The sequence below is a fragment of the Carassius gibelio genome, chromosome A2 (assembly GCF_023724105.1).
Source record: "Carassius gibelio isolate Cgi1373 ecotype wild population from Czech Republic chromosome A2, carGib1.2-hapl.c, whole genome shotgun sequence".
NCBI lineage: Eukaryota > Metazoa > Chordata > Actinopteri > Cypriniformes > Cyprinidae > Carassius > Carassius gibelio.
In genome coordinates this window covers 8110910-8128292 of record NC_068372.1, presented here as the reverse complement: position 1 = coordinate 8128292, position 17383 = coordinate 8110910, and the positions used below count along the sequence as shown (strand labels likewise).

The 17383-nt window shown below is 38.0% G+C and overlaps 1 protein-coding gene across 2 annotated transcripts; it reads left to right on the top strand.

The window, feature by feature from the left end:
• The first annotated feature begins 1953 nt into the window (after positions 1–1953).
• Positions 1954–15574, top strand: LOC128025854 (F-box-like/WD repeat-containing protein TBL1XR1). 2 transcript variants are annotated; one of them, XM_052612414.1, is made up of 16 exons: positions 1954–2219; positions 3122–3186; positions 4619–4719; positions 5139–5284; positions 5392–5575; positions 5991–6123; positions 7182–7323; positions 7460–7523; positions 7607–7704; positions 7797–7857; positions 8193–8314; positions 9251–9325; positions 9434–9561; positions 9683–9848; positions 11907–12008; positions 14001–15574. In XM_052612414.1, exons 3-16 carry the CDS (start codon positions 4662–4664, stop codon positions 14025–14027), a joined length of 1506 nt encoding a protein of 501 aa, XP_052468374.1. In that variant the 5' UTR covers positions 1954–2219; positions 3122–3186; positions 4619–4661; the 3' UTR covers positions 14028–15574. The 2 variants fall into 2 exon arrangements, with proteins under 2 accessions (XP_052468374.1, XP_052468376.1); XM_052612416.1 differs by having other exon boundaries at positions 1954–2268.
• The last annotated feature ends 1809 nt before the right edge of the window (positions 15575–17383 follow it).

Sequence of the window (17383 nt, the reverse complement as noted above, 5' to 3'; positions counted from 1 at the left end):
CTAAGACCGACGACCTTTCCACGATCAAAACTGAGGTCACATTTAGATGGATTGGGCAGTTTCACAGCTTGGTGGTGCATTAAATCTGGGGTTTATGCGATGCAGCATAATGGCATAATGGGGCCTGACACAGACGTGCTTGGATTTCAACACATCAAATCATTGTGTTTCTTATCTGAGTTTATCTATTATAACCAATATAAAAAGTCATTTTAAAGGCCATATTATCCCCTGCTTGCCAAAAGCATTCCTCCTGCTCTCTCTTTGTTGGCCAAAACAGTCCCACAACTGAATCGTAGAGGTCTAAACTGACAGTATGTGTTTGGATAGGAGACCAGTGGATGAAAATGTCTTCCAAATGTGTAATGTTTCACTCCATGCTAAATTTGGTGTAAAATGGATAATCGTGCCTGGCTCCGAGTGTTACAGTTTTTACTCTCTTATTCCCCGCCTTATGTTCCGGCATTAATTTGAATGCCTCATTTAGAGCCAGCACCAGTGCTGTTGCCAAGGATACATGAAACACTGTAAGCAAATTCCATCACTTGCTCTACGATGGATCCTCTGTAAATGGGTGCCGTCAGAATGAGAGTCCAAACAGCTGACCAAACATCACAATACTCCACAAGTAATCCACACAACAGCAGTTCAGCAAGCTGTATGTTTCTTATAATTAACTTTAAACTGTTGCTTCTGTCTAAAATCCATAATAATGCTTTATCCAATGAAAAGTTGATCCCCTTCTCACATCAAAACCCAATGACGTATTTGATTAAAACTGTTTTGGACTTTTCAATAGTGCTTGGTCTCTGCAAATTTCTCTCCTGATTCAGACAAGATGACTTTTTCATTGGAGAAAGCTATATTATGTATAAATTATTTATGGAAGGTATTTTAGCTGGACTCAGCAGTTTGAACTTTATCACTTCTAAATAATGGATTAATTTACAAACAAAGCTTTTAACTCCACACAACATAAATTTATGGACTGTAGTCTCGTGGATTACTGTGATGTTTGGACTCTCATTTTGACGGCATCCATTCACTGTAGAAGATCCGTTAGTGCTAAATTTGTCCAAATCTGTTTTGCTAAAGAAACAAACTCATTTACATCTTGGATGGCCTGGGGTGAGTATTTTTCCAGCACATTTTCATTTCTGTGTAAACTATCACTTTAAAACAAATTAACCAGTAATTGGATTGACCTTTACTTTTAGGCCTGTCATATTACAGAGAGAGGGAGGAAAGATCTGATGTCCATTTAGAAATCAATCGCACTGCACAGTACAAATGATCATCTTATAAAATCCAAAAAGCCAGTCACTGCTTTGCACTGTGACATTCAGGATTTAAGTTGCTTTTCTTCAGTGTCAAGAATATAAACATGACACGTTATGATATGATGATACAGGCAGTTCTAACGAGGAACTGCTTGTAAGTCTCGGGACTACTGCGATGCTTTTAGAAAACGTATGGTATATTGAAAATAGTCTAATACGCAGACCAATGAATGGCTGGGCAGGCGATTGTGGGTGTGGCAGAATAGCAGGCAGTGACCAGCCAGGCAAAGAAAATTAAAATAATAAAAAATTATTTCACTTTCAGTGGTGGGGGTTTGGGAGGTTCGACCGTGTTGCTGCGTTTCCAAAAAGATTAGTTCTTATTAACTTTAACACCATTTTGTTATGCATTTTTTGAAAATAGTTGATTTCGAAATACAACACGGTACAAATCAGTATTCTATCACTTGTGAATACCCAACAATCAGCATTTCGCTTTAATAAGCATTATCCAATATTTAAAAAAAAAGTTTAATAATGTTTATTAATTCAAATACTTTCCAGTTCTCTATATACTTGTTAGTATTTTGTATTATAATTATTTGTTTATTTATGTGATTGAAAGGAAGCCCCTTTGGCCTGACACCTCATTTTCGCCTGGAAAGTCTCCGCCCTAATGCTAGTCTGAGGCCGTCGGCTTCCTCCAAAGCGCTTGGCACTCCATAAGCTGCTAAATGTTTCTTTTATTCTGTTGTATTTCCTACAGAAAATAGGAAAATAGATATTATTCGAGGAAGTAAATATAATTGTGGAGTGGAAAAGCCGAGGGTTATCCTTCTGTCGGATTTGCCTCGGCGTTGTGGCACATTTGTTCAGTAACGTTACTTTAGCTCGAGAAGCTAACGCTAGCGGTTGACGAGAGTGGAAGCATCGGCACGAGTAAGACGAGCCCTCCCTCCCCCCAACACTTCCCGTGACCTAGATATACGTGAGCTGACTGTTATGTTTGCCTCTTTAGATTTTTGAAGTGGTCATATAAGTCATTAAAAGTTTTGATTTTGCAGAGTGGAACTGCAGCTAGGTGGGGGATGGGCGCTCTGGTGTCTTGCGCCGTGAACGCGAGATGGACGTTGACAACAACTAGTTTATATTTAACCCACTAGTTAGCTGCGTTGCTATGGAAGCAGCCACGTGTTGGAACTAGAAGCGAGAATTTTTGCATTTGTTTGCGGAGTCTGTTGTTTCCGGTGACGTTTATCCACGATGTGTATTAGCCGTGAGCTAATAATCGAGACATGCAGTGGCGCTTCCGGCAGAGTGACAGTTTACGATCAGATTGGGTTTTAATTAGGTTTTATTAACTAAATATATTGATGTGTTTTACTGATTATTTAACTTGATGACGTGTTAGAACTCTATCCTTCAATACGACGTGAATGGGGAAAACTTAGTCCACCTGTTGAAGAGACTGCAATGAAGTCAGAAGAGTTTAAAGATGAAGTTTTATTATAAAAGCAGCTGTCAAAGAAGTGTTGCATTATATTGCTTTTTTTTATTATAGCCTGCACAAGATCATTTAGCTTTTTGATACACACAAATACAATTAGATTACAATAAGTTAATTAATTAATAAGTGTAATAGTTCAGTACTAATAATGAGTAGAAATATTACTTTTTCAAACTATAAATAAAGCAACAACAACAAAAAGTGTAAAAATCAGTGGACAAATCCATTTTCACAATATTTTTGATTGATTTTGATTTAATATTATGCAAAAGTCTGTATAAAAGTCTGACTTTAAATCTGATTGTATCTAATACAATGGTGATTTTGTTGACAGGGTGATTTGACTTTGCTCCGATGAATGGCAAGAGTATGAGCCTCTAATCAACACCTGGTATCATGGTAAGCATGTGTGACACTATATTAACAGATATCCTTAAATAATAATAATTTCTTCTTGTTAAGCCATAAATATCCTTCATTGCATTAAAACAATAGCTTGAAAAGGTCTTACATTTGTGTACTTGTGTGGGTGATAAGTATGAGTTTTGGATAAAAGGTTTGAATGTAAAGACATTTAGCCTGACAGATCTTACTCTGCTTAGGAGTCTTTTATTGTGTTGTTTAAGCCAATGCAATTTTATCTGATTGTGAATAGACAAAGCGTTGCACTTTCAGGGCTGTTGACACGTCGTAAACAACAGGGAGTCTTGTCATATGATGGGATGCTGTTTTATGTGAAGGCTTATTAGGCTATGAAAGAGGCTTACATACAAGAGGTTGAATGAGTGCATCTCTTGCAACTCTTCCCATCACAATATCCATCCCTACTGTGTAACTTCATAAAAATTCTTTCCAGTGGTGAACAAATGAGTGGAAAATCTCCCAAGGGTTCAAATAAGCTTCCATTAAAAAGTTCAGTCAACGATGTCATATTCAGTTCTCTGTTTGGTTCAAAAGTTTGCATAGTTAATGTTGACTGAGAGCAGGTCGACTACATATTTTGTATGGTCCAAAATTAACTTTTAAACTTTTTTTTTATTAAATTGCACATGCCTGACAGATTTACTAGTTACTATTATTTGTTTGTCTTTAAATTAAACAATTATTTAAAATCAAGTCCTGAAGAAGGCTGTTTTGCCGAAACGCGTAGGTTTACTTTTAACAAGTTGTGATGATTTAAGCCCAGTTTATTAAAGGCTTTTTATCCTAACACGTGAGTTCCTTGGAAGTATTTCGTCCACATTATATTTGATGTTTACCTCCATCACATCCAATGAGCACCAGTGACTATATAAAGACACCGTGTAGCACTCTCTGCTTCAGGTCATTTCAAATCTGTGATTGTATGCATTTTATGTCAGGACGTTTTAAAATTTATAGTTTTTAACTTTATCAAAAAAAAAAAAAAAGTGTTAAAGCTTCAGGCAAAATTAAAATCGGAGGAAAGGAAAACAAAACGTAAGTAATGTGCTTGTCTTGTTATTAAGTGACATTAAAAACAGAACTGGTATTTAAGAATAGAATTTTATCAGCTACAAGTAGTTAACACTAGTGAAAAAATGTTCTAAATATACGATTTAAATTAACAGTTTTCTGTGTTAATATATTTCATAATATAATTTAATCATTTGATGGAAAATCAGCATTATTCCTGCTAGGCAGAAAAAAATACATTTATTTTATTTGAAAATTTTTTTAACATTTCTTTTTTGATCGGTTTAATGTGTCTTTGTTGAATTTCTTTAAAAAGCAGGTTGGTGTAAATGTCCAGTACTGTCCAAAGCTCTCTGCTGTTGGTGAAGCACAGTAACCACGTGTCTTTGTTTTCCAGGCTCCACCCTCGCCCTGACCTCTTGGTTCACCCAGGATCCAAAATGAGCGTAAGCAGTGATGAGGTCAATTTCCTGGTGTACAGATACTTGCAGGAGTCAGGTGTGTATCTGTTCATCATCTGCAGACTCGCCTCTGTATTTGAGCAAACAGCACATGCTCTGTGTATATCGTGTTTCATATTGCAAGCGGTGTCAGGTTTTTGCCCTGTGCCATGTTTATTTCCTAGGAACTAATTAGTGGTTCGACCTCCTAACATCCCACACAGAACACCCTCGTATCCACATTACAGCAAACTAAAACCACTCAAGACAAAACCAACTGCACAATAAATACCTAGCAGTTATCCACAACACTCTCAACATTTTTGGGCAAACATCTCTCACTTTTAATTCAGGAAATGGAAAATGCAGTTTTTTGTCAGAACTAAACTTGTACCAAAATACCAATACTTTTTAACCTCACTATTCACAAATAATTGTTCCTAAATGGTAACAAGTGCTGTCTTCCTCCCCCTGCAGGCTTCTCCCACTCAGCGTTCACCTTTGGCATAGAGAGCCACATCAGCCAGTCCAACATCAACGGCGCTCTGGTGCCCCCTGCTGCCCTCATCTCCATCATCCAGAAAGGCCTGCAGTATGTGGAGGCGGAAGTCAGCATCAATGAGGTCAGGGCAGTTATGGCTACCAGATATTCCCAGTTTCCCCATTAAATATTTAAGAAAATAAAAAATGAGCTCAACCTTTTTGTACCTGTTGTGTAATGTGGTCACAGGACGGTACCCTGTTTGATGGACGACCGATCGAGTCGCTGTCTTTGATCGATGCAGTGATGCCAGACGTGGTGCAAACGAGGCAGCAGGTGTATAAGGATAAGCTGGCTCAGCAGCAAGCTGCCGCTGCCAAGAACGGAGAGAGCACAGCTAATGGAGAAGAGAACGGATCTCACACGCTGTCTAGTAAGCTCACGCCCCACATTTACTTTGTTGAAACTGCCGGAGTTGTTCTAATTTAGTCCATAAGACAGCTGAACATGTGACTTCACCAAGTCTCTGTTTTCTCTGTTTCATACTGTTCAGTCTTTACCCTGGGTAAAAATAGAGACTTTTTTAAAAGCTGCTGGCCCAATTTTTCAAAATGATGGCGTGGCTGCCCACATTCGTTCAGCGTATCCTTGACGACCATGTTAACAATAACTACTTGCTCATTGTTGTCCCTGCATGAATGGTCATGTGACATGAAAAAACAAAAAAAAACAAACACTCAGTATCATTGAGGAGAATCACGATGCATCATAGAATATATATAGTTTTTTTTCTCTCCACTAATAATGTCACATAGCATTGAAAGTGTTTCTACCACTTCCTTTTACAGACCACCACTCAGACATGATGGAGGTGGACGGTGCGGTGGAGATCCCAGCCAGTAAAGCCATGGTGCTGCGGGGCCATGAGTCTGAGGTCTTCATCTGTGCATGGAACCCTGTCAGTGATCTGCTGGCCTCTGGGTCAGTATTAAACCAAAGCCACAGTTTATTTTTTTAAATAAAGTGAATTTTAAATCAAAGTTCTGTCATGAAATTCTAGATTGTGCAGGCTGATAGTTGGATAGATTGGTTTCTTTCGCATTAGAAGCCAATGAGCTTGCTTCTCAACATTTAAATTCTTGGCTGGAACTTGCGTTAGCAGTTGCAGCGCACTTCAGAAACCCTCCACCTTCCCCAGTTCCACCTGTATAGATCTGAAGCTAAGCAGGGTTGAGTCAGGTTAGTACCTGGATGGGAGACCTCCTGGGAAAACTAGCAAATCATGACTTTTCATTTTACACCTACCTCTGACTAGGCATAAGATTTAGTCTCAGACGTAGCACAACGTAGGGATGGTGCAACGGGTATAAATTTTACGAACGACTTAAAGTACATTTTCCGTCCAGCCTAGTCTTACGACCGGGTGTACGTCCAGCTGGTGAAACCGGCCCCAGGGGTCTCCAGCTAAAATTGATTGTGGTCCATTAATAAACCCTCCTTACCAGCGGAGGTCTGGACAATTTCATAGGCCTACCAAAAAACATGTTTTTACCGGACCAGGGTATCTCCAGGATATTTAATACTTTTTAAGACAATTTTTTAGATCTGCTCAAATAAAATGAAAATGACTGTAAAAAGCATGATTTAGAGTTCAGATACATATTTTCACAAAAAAAGTTTTGTTTTAATTATTAATGTTACATTTCAGCCTTTACATTTTTTAAAAGATAATTGAAGGAAAGCTATCAATTATTATATTTAATTTAAACTATTATAAATCAATTATTATAGCCTATCACTTAAATATGCTAATATAATGCTTTATCATGTTGATCCACGAGTTCACATTAATACCTCCGCGTGTTTACTGCTTAAAAACATAGTTCGATTTCTCACATTGGTCTGAACAAAAACAGCAGAGTTTTTGTAAACTTTCTCAGAGTTGTCATGACAGAAATCCAATTATTGCTTTGCTTGTCTTGGCTTAATGTCTTGTATATTTTTGTGGGAATTCATCTCTGTTTCCTTGTTTCCATCAGCTCTGGAGACTCAACCGCACGGATCTGGAACCTGAGCGAGGGCAGCGCAGGAGGATCCACTCAGCTGGTGCTGCGGCACTGCATTCGGGAGGGGGGGCAGGATGTACCCAGTAACAAAGACGTCACCTCACTGGACTGGAATGTGAGTGCTGGGACTAGCGCTTATGAACTGAAGTAACCCTGCTTGCAACTTCAATGTCTGAGCTCTTGCTTTTCCACGCTCTTCATACACCGAACATATTAATCAAATTCATATTTCTGTTTATTGTGTTGGACAGAGTGAAGGTACACTTCTTGCCACAGGATCCTATGATGGCTTTGCCAGGATATGGACTAAAGATGGTGAGCTTTATTAACTCCCTAATCATTAAAGTCAATTGAATGACAAAATCCTGTTTATCTAATATGTGTCCCATAACCGGCAGGTAATCTTGCCAGTACACTGGGGCAGCACAAAGGTCCCATATTTGCGTTAAAGTGGAATAAGAAAGGAAATTTTATCCTCAGCGCCGGTGTTGATAAGGTACAGTATAATCTTATGTGATTATATCATATTCCGTCAAGATAAGATGATGAGGCGAAGTTGAAATGCTAATGGGAATGTGCACCTTTCAGACCACCATTATTTGGGACGCCCACACAGGAGAGGCCAAGCAGCAATTTCCATTCCATTCAGGTGAGTAAGAAAAATCATCAATTTTCCCAAAACTAACCTCGACATTCTTGCTAATTCAGTTGGGAAATGGGGGAAAACACTGTTAAATACACAAATTAATGCACATTAATAAACGTATACATAACAGGTTTTCTCAGCCGTATTGTTTGTGATGTGAACTGTAAAATGTTCAGAGAAAGTATTTCGGTAAATGATAAGCTGTGAGATTCTTTTTAAACCCCCACTGAGAAGGGTTCTTCATTATGGATATAAATCTATCTTTAATTTCATCCAAATGAACTGATTGTACATTAGCTAGTTTCAAGAATAATGTGGTTTTCATTCGCCGCCTGCAGCTCCAGCTCTGGACGTGGACTGGCAGAGCAACAACACGTTTGCCTCCTGCAGCACAGACATGTGCATTCACGTGTGTAAACTGGGCCAGGACAGACCAGTCAAAACATTCCAGGGCCACACAGTAAGCCACTCACAGTAGATATTCTAATAGAGTGTGGATGTAATTAAAAACTCACTTAAAGAATTATTTTGTTAAATCTTCATTGATATTTACTTATTTTATTTTGACTATTTGTAATCCCAGAAACCCTAAATGTGATATTTTAACCCTGTAAAGCTAGGCATTTGAAGTCGGTATATTTATTTATTTAAATCAAAGTGTCTATAAAAGCATGTTCTTTATACATCACATTTGAAGCATTTCTTTTAAAAAATAATTTCTAAAGTAAAATCATTTTGTTGGTCAGAGCAGTGCCAACAAAGGATGAAACCAGTGAAATTATATATATAAAAAAAATTGTGAATGTATTTAGGAATAATACAATTATTTTAATATAATGTATGCAAATATATGTAAAAGATATTGTGTATAAATAAAATTATGTCGGCAAAAACTGTAACATCTTAATAAAGTGGTCTTTAAGTTTTTAACAACACCTGCTATAGTATTTTTAATAGACATTTAGTAATTTTTGTTTTTAGATTGTATTATGTATAAATTATGTAAAAAATAGTTTTTTTCAGATATCAATTTAAAATGCATTTACATTCCTCCATTTGGCAGTTGCTTTTATCCAAAGCGACTTGCACTGCATTCAAGAGACACATTTTAAGTTCATGATTTTTGTGGGAATGGAGTCTATGATCTCAGAATTGCTTGCACCATGCTCTGCTGGTGCAGATAACTTTTTGCAACAACAAATTAGTTTTTGCCATTACTAAATTGGCAAAGATTTTGCAGTTGCGATAGAGGACATTTTGGAAGTTATATAAAAATTGCTTCTTGAAGACAATGGATAAGCAAATATGCACCAAATATAATAGATACATACAGCTTTATAGTGTTAAGCATGCTAATTGATTACATCACAGATGATTGGCACTCCTTTATTTTCAGAATGAAGTCAATGCAATCAAATGGGATCCAACGGGGAATCTCTTGGCCTCCTGCTCTGATGACATGACGCTAAAGGTAAGATACAAACACATAGCCATCTATAGTTTGATGATTTAGATCTTTACTAGAGTTTGCATTGTTAACTTGAAGTGTGTTAATGTTGTGTTTTCTATTGAACGTTAGCTTTGGAGCATGAAACAGGACACTTGTGTTCATGACCTTCAAGCCCACAGTAAGGAGATCTACACCATCAAATGGAGCCCAACTGGCCCTGGAACCAACAACCCCAATGCCAACCTCATGCTGGCCAGGTACACAAACAGCCACCATCACTCTTCACTTGAAAATCTGTTCAGATGTTTAGACCATTTAAAATTTGTGTATGTAGCTATACACTTTAAGCAGCAGTTATTTCTTATTTTCTGCCTAAAGTGCATCATTCGATTCAACGGTGCGTCTGTGGGACGCAGAGCGTGGTTCATGCATCCACACACTGACCAAACACCAGGAGCCTGTCTACAGCGTGGCATTCAGTCCAGATGGACGGCACCTGGCCAGCGGTTCCTTCGACAAGTGTGTCCATATCTGGAACACGCAGGTACTGTAGGCTATTTAACAAACAAATACTCATTACATATTCACATGAGAATAATAAAGTCTTCATTTTATCAGATGCTGCATTGGCCAACTGTTTTGTGAAGATAATGATTTTTAAAAGAAGCCTCTTAAACTCTCCCAAGGCTGTTGAGTAAAAAAAAACAACTAATATTGTGGAATAGTATTACATTTTATAAATACCGTATTTTCCGGTTTGGCTGGTCCTGCGACTTATTGTCAGGTGCGACTTATTTATAAAAATGTATTTGACATGAAATGAACCAAGAGAAATGAACCAAGAGAAAACATTACCGTCTACAGCCACGAGAGGGCGCTCTCCTGTAGTCTACACTGAGCAACATGGTGCGCCCTCTCGTGGCTGTAGATGGTAATGTTTTCTCTTGGTGCTTGGTTCTAAATAAATGCGACTTATAATCCAGTGCGACTTTTATGTTTTTTTTTCTCATCATGACGTATTTTTGGACTGATGCGACTTATACTCAGGTGTGACTTGTATTACGAAAAATACGGTACTGTTTTCTAAGTTTATATATTTTAATGTAATTTCAAAGATAAACATTCAGCATCATTACTCCAGTCTTCAGTCACATGATCTTTCAATAATTTTAAATGCCTCACGACCAACTGACTGAAAGCTCTTTTGGTTCACACACGGCATAAGTAGACGACTTTCACCTGATCATGTTGATGTACAAATTTGTTTGTTTGTTTTTTCAAGAACATGTGAAAAAATTTGCAAACACGATAACCATGCCGACTTGAGTATGCTTTATAACCTTTTTTTTTTCTCTCTCATTCATTTTTCTTTTTTTGCACAATTTGTTTTATGTTTTCAAATTAAACAAAATCAGGATAGCCTATATAATTTGACCCTGATAAGATTGTTCAGAAATGGTGTAAAAAATAATGTTTGATTAAAACAGTAATATCTTTCTAATTAAACGTCATTGAAAGAATCGAATATTCAGTTTTTTTATGAGCTCAAATATTCGAATGCAATATTTTGGAAAAAATTCCCACCCCTACTTAGGAGTATCAGACTTACATTAATCATTGATTGAAGATACAGGGCCCTATTTTAACGATCTAAGCGTATGGTCTAAAGCGCACGGCGCAGGTGCACTCATGGCATTCCCGAATCCACTTTTGCTAGTATAACGAAGGGAAAAACATTTGGCATTCCCAACGCATGGTCTAAAAGAGTTGTCCCTATTCTCAAAGAGTAATGGGTGTGTTTTGGGGCATAATGTGCAATAATCCAATCAGAGTCTCATCTCCCATTCCCTTTAATAGCGAGTTGCGTGGATTCGCTATTTAAACAGCAGAATTTTAAGGCGCACAGACTTAATGTGTCTCCAGAGAGCAAACGGATCTGCTCATGTGTGAGCAAATAGGTAGGCTAATTCTGATACATGCAGTGACTATCCATTATGACATGTATGACGCTTTTATATTTATGAAGCCAACACAATAAATTACATTTAGTTACAAATTAAATGTATTGATTTAGCAGATGCTTTTATCCAAAGCGACTTACAGTGCTTTCATGCAACAGTTTTTCATGCGTGTCCCTGTGTGTAATAAGCAAAGTGAACGCGCCGTTGTGGACCCGCCTACAGGCGCATTTTCTACTAACACACTCTTTTAATAAAACATTTTTAAAAATTGCATCATTGACTTTAGATTTTAGACCAGGTTTGAGTTGGTCTATGGCACAGTCTATTTTCAGTTCCTCAAAATAGTAATGTGCCAACAATGCACCTGAACACACCTCTTTTTTGGGCCCAGTATACCCATGGGAGCGAAAGCATTTGATATTTAAACAACGCAGCGCAGTACATGGAAATGAGAACGGTGTCGGGCTGAAACTACCAAAAACACTAGCACCACGCCTTGCGCCACATTGCAGCGGGTGTATGATAGGGCTCACAGTTTTCAGCTGCTGCCCATTAAACAGCCTGGCTGATATATTGAACTGTCACTCTACTGCATTGCATGACTCGTGTTCTTAACTTGACTCTCACTTTCTGCCCTACAGAGCGGTGCTTTAGTCAACAGCTACCGAGGGACGGGAGGGATTTTTGAAGTATGCTGGAACTCCACTGGAGACAAAGTGGGCGCAAGTGCATCAGATGGATCGGTGAGTTTCTGTATTGCAAAGCAAAGTGTCACTTGAACGTCCTCTGGCTACTGTTGAGGATACAGCATGGACCGAATCAGTTTGAAAGCATTTGTAGTTTTTAGTAGGGATGCATCATGAATCAAAATAAACCAAAATTGCTGGGTTCAGAATGATTTTACACATGAGCAGCTCATTAGCCGCTGGTATTTTCAGTACAGCACAGTTCGCAGTAAATGCTGCTCCACACAAACCATCTCTGAATCTTTTTTCAGTTTATGTCACACTTATATGCATTTGAGAACACAACATGTGCCAGCAATCTTTCCATACTTGTAACCAGAATTTCCAGCAGCAATTTCCAGGCCTGCAAAAGTTTTGGAAAAATAAATGAAGCTGGGAAAGTTTTGAAAAACTGTTTAATGAGGTCCTGGGTTTCAGTGCAGGATTGCACAAAGTTTGCATTCCATAGTTTGTTTTACTCATTTTTGTACTGGAATACTAATGTTGAACAAAATTCAGGTCCTGGGTTTAACTGATAATATTGGTTAACAAATGACCTTATTAAAGGTCCTATGACATGAAAATTTCACTTTCTGAGGTTTTTTAACATTAATATGAGTTCCCCTAGCCTGTATATGGTCCCCAAGTTTCTAGAAATTTGAATCGGTGTAAATCGAGATTTTTCTATCTTTCTCTGCCTTTGAGAAAATGGAAGCTCAATCAGGCTGATCTTGAATCTCCTCGTTGTGACTATGTAACGAGAATTGTTACCTCCCCTTTCTCTGCTTTGCCCGCCCAAATATTTACATATAATTCAGTCGCAATGTCAGCACAGGCGTCACAGACTTTTACGATATGGATTCGACGGCACTGGCACAAACAGTGAGTAACAGTGTTCATTAATGCCTGATCTGTGATCAGTGATTTCTGATGAGTAGCTAATCATTCAAGTTCACACAGACTTTCTTTCTAAATTGTTTAATACTGTTTATGCATCAGTGAATCAAGCCAGTTACTAAACGATCAACTTCGCGTTGTTTCTCTTAGTAGCATGAAACAAATCTGTTATTTAAATTGTGATTTAACTACAGAGAGCGATCAAAGAACGCTCGCTTTTTTCCGGAGCTGTTACACATCACGAGTAAATCTGCACACTTGCCCAAACTGCCGTTACAATGAATGACACTGTTATGCTGCACAACGGAGCTCTTACTGTATTCATGTGTTTGCTGTTAGCTGTGGTGAAAGCATTTTGTGAGAGAAAACGTGTTGCAATAATGACGAGATCACTGCATCCACGCGATAAACAGACTCTGTCTACTCAATGCTCATCACTGCAGCCTTTCATGTGATGGGAAAAGATCAAAAAAATAATTATAATCAACACTTCCATGATTCGTTAATCTCGACAGCTGTAATAGTAAAAAAAAAAAAAATATATATATATATATATATATATATATATATATTAGGGGTGTAACGGTTCACAAAATTCACGGTTTGGTTCGATGCGATTCACTGGTGTCACGGTTCGGTTCGGTACGTTTTAGATACAGCAAAAAGAAAAAATTGGCAGATAAATTTCCTTGATTTTTAAAAAATGTTTTATTTATTAAAACTAACAAAGTATGTTTTTGGGTTGTTTGTTTTTGGGTTTTTTTACATTGAACAACGATGGAGCTATTCTTTACCCATCTTCTATGGTGTTTTCTTAGCAGCATACTGTATAAAACAAAAACAGCTCCTTATAAAAAAAATGAAAATGTTATATTGTTGTAGTTATGAACAAATACAAAGATGTAACGTTTTATATGGAACTCTATAACTCTTTATATTGAGTGTGTTTTTACTCTATTGGTTCTCTACAGGGCTTATATATCATCATCACAGTTTTTATCAGAAAAAATAATAAAAAAAAATGTCCTTTCAAATGGTGCAGCCCTTATTTTTAGGAGGTTTAACTTTTACCATTTACTGGCCGGAAGTCATAACTTTTCTTCCCTTTCTCAGGTTTGTGTATTAGATCTAAGGAAATGATGCAGTTGCTGGGAAGCCATGGACCGACTATGAATGTGTGCACAGCCAAATTTACTGACTGTCCCTGGCCCACCATCATCATCATCATCCACTGCTGTAGTCCACACGTGAGGCTCCAGACCAATGGTTCCTCAGCTCCATCACAACACGGACCCGTGATGCCTACCACACACACACAAAATCAGCATGCCTGAGAACTCTTATAAACAGACACGCTGGACACATGAGAAATACACCACAAATGCACACAGACACACCTCATTAGTTCCTGTGTGCATCATTCCAAACCCAGAGGGCCGAGGTCCACGCCGCTGTCGTGAGCATATTGTACACGTCAGTGCTTCAGAGACGGTTTAGGTGGAACTGCATGAGCTAAAGAGTAGAGCTGTTGAATATGGCCAACTCTTGGCCGTATGATATCGACAATTCGGAGAATATTGGCACTGTATCTTTAGTAGCTCTCCGACTTTGGAACTGTTCTCCAAAAATGCTCAAGGATTTTTTTTTTTTTTTTTTTTTAATACAGAGTTATAAGAGTACAGAAAGCCTGTTAGATTACTCTGCTATATTTTCTAAAACGAATGCCCTGTGTTATTTTATACAACCTATGCAACTTTGTGGTAAGACAAAACTGAACTTGCAGTGCATGAATGGGTGAAACTCATAGGTGAAGCCTGAACGTTTTAAAATATCTGTAAGGCCCACCCTAAAAACATGACGGCACATTCACGGTCACTGTTACAGAAAACATATTTGTCAGGTTATTCATTCCTTTTGCTTTTTTTGGGAGTTTGTGATTGTCCTCCAACAATGGTATTTAACATGACACCTCACTTAAAAACGTTTATTACAAAGATTTCTCCCTCAGATTAGATGTTCTTTCTTTAGTGCTGCGTAGTGCTGTCATTTCTTGCTTTCCTACAGCGGTTCGAGCTCTGACTCTCATTACACTTTGAGTGCTGCAGTGAACTGGTATGTGTGTGACTCTAACCGCTGCAGTCTGTGGCTTCATGTGTGGGACAGAATTATGTGTCGGTGGGATATTTTTTTTTATTTTTTTATTCCGTTCCGTTCAGGCAGTGGGAGGTGGATGTGCTTTTTGACTCCTCTAGTTCCATAGTTCAGAGTCATGTTAAGGTGGTGCCCGTTTTATTCACTCTTTTTTTTTTGTAAAATGACGTCATTGCGCAGTGATGCAGAAACTGACGTGGAAAAACGTGACTGTGACCACAGGGATTTTTCCTTTTAGATACTACTGTTATAAATGATTTTTTTTTAATGTAAACTCCATTGATGTTTGTAATTTTTCTCACAGTCTGGTTTCTTTAGGGTGACAGCACATTGATTTAGAGTTCACTAGATGCTGTCGAGTGTCTTTATAAAATACCATTAGACAGTCATAGTCCAGAGAAGCAGCTTTTCTCCAGCACACTCTTAATGTTGCCCTTCAGCACTTTATACATAATCCCATGAAACCCAATGAGCACTTAAATCGTTTTTTATATTTTGGACTGAAATTACTGACATTAAACATTTACTGGAATGAACCAGATCTTCTGATGATTATTAGAGGATGAGGCGGCTGGTTAAAACCTATGTACAGTATTGTTCAAAATAATAGCAGTACAATGTGACTAACCAGAATAATCAAGGTTTTTAGTATATTTTTTATTGCTACGTGGCAAACAAGTTACCAGTAGGTTCAGTAGATTGTCAGAAAACAAACAAGACCCAGCATTCATGATATGCACGCTCTTAAGGCTGTGCAATTGGGCAATTAGTTGAAAGAGGTGTGTTCAAAAAAATAGCAGTGTCTACCTTTGACTGTACAAACTCAAAACTATTTTGTACAAACATTTTTTTTTTCTGGGATTTAGCAATCCTGTGAATCACTAAACTAATATTTAGTTGTATGACCACAGTTTTTTAAAACTGCTTGACATCTGTGTGGCATGGAGTCAACCAACTTGTGGCACCTCTCAGCTGTTATTCCACTCCATGATTCTTTAACAACATTCCACAATTCATTCACATTTCTTGGTTTTGCTTCAGAAACAGCATTTTTGATATCACCCCACAAGTTCTCAATTGGATTAAGGTCTGGAGATTGGGCTGGCCACTCCATAACATTAATTTTGTTGGTTTGGAACCAAGACTTTGCCCGTTTACTAGTGTGTTTTGGGTCATTGTCTTGTTGAAACAACCATTTCAAGGGCATGTCCTCTTCAGCATAGGGCAACATGACCTCTTCAAGTATTTTAACATATGCAAACTGATCCATGATCCCTGGTATGCGATAAATAGGCCCAACACCATAGTAGGAGAAACATGCCCATATCATGATGCTTGCACCTCCATGCTTCACTGTCTTCACTGTGTACTGTGGCTTGAATTCAGAGTTTGGGGGTCGTCTCACAAACTGCCTGTGGCCCTTGGACCCAAAAATAACAATTTTACTCTCATCAGTCCACAAAATGTTCCTCCATTTCTCTTTAGGCCAGTTGATGTGTTCTTTGGCAAATTGTAACCTCTTCTGCACATGCCTTTTTTTTTAACAGAGGGACTTTGCGGGGGATTCTTGAAAATAGATTAGCTTCACACAGACGTCTTCTAACTGTCACAGTACTTACAGGTAACTCCAGACTGTCTTTGATCATCCTGGAGGTGATCATTGGCTGAGCCTTTGCCATTCTGGTTATTCTTCTATCCATTTTGATGGTTGTCTTCCGTTTTCTTCCACGTCTCTCTGGTTTTGCTCTCCATTTTAAGGCATTGGAGATCATTTTAGCTGAACAGCCTATCATTTTTTGCACCTCTTTATAGGTTTTCCCCTCTCTAATCAACTTTTTAATCAAAGTACGCTGTTCTTCTGAACAATGTCTTGAACGACCCATTTTACTCAGCTTTCAAATGCATGTTCAACAAGTGTTGGTTCATCCTTAAATAGGGGCCACCTGATTCACACCTGTTTCTTCACAAAATTGATGACCTCAGTGATTGAATGCCACACTGCTATTTTTTTGAACACACCCCTTTCAACTAATTCAACTAATTGCCCAATTGCACAGCCTTAAGAGCGTGCATATCATGAATGCTGGGTCTTGTTTGTTTTCTGACAATCTACTGAACCTACTGGTAACTTGTTTGCCACGTAGCAATAAAAAAATATATGAAAAACCTTGATTATTCTGGTTAGTCACATTGTACTGCTATTATTTTGAACAATACTGTAACAGTGTTTTTCCTTTTCTTTTTATTAAAATGTAGTCCAAAATGTTAACAGATGTCTGTCTTTTCCCACAGATTAACTATAATCTGCATCCCCTCCTAAATAGTCAAGTAAAGTCACATTTAAA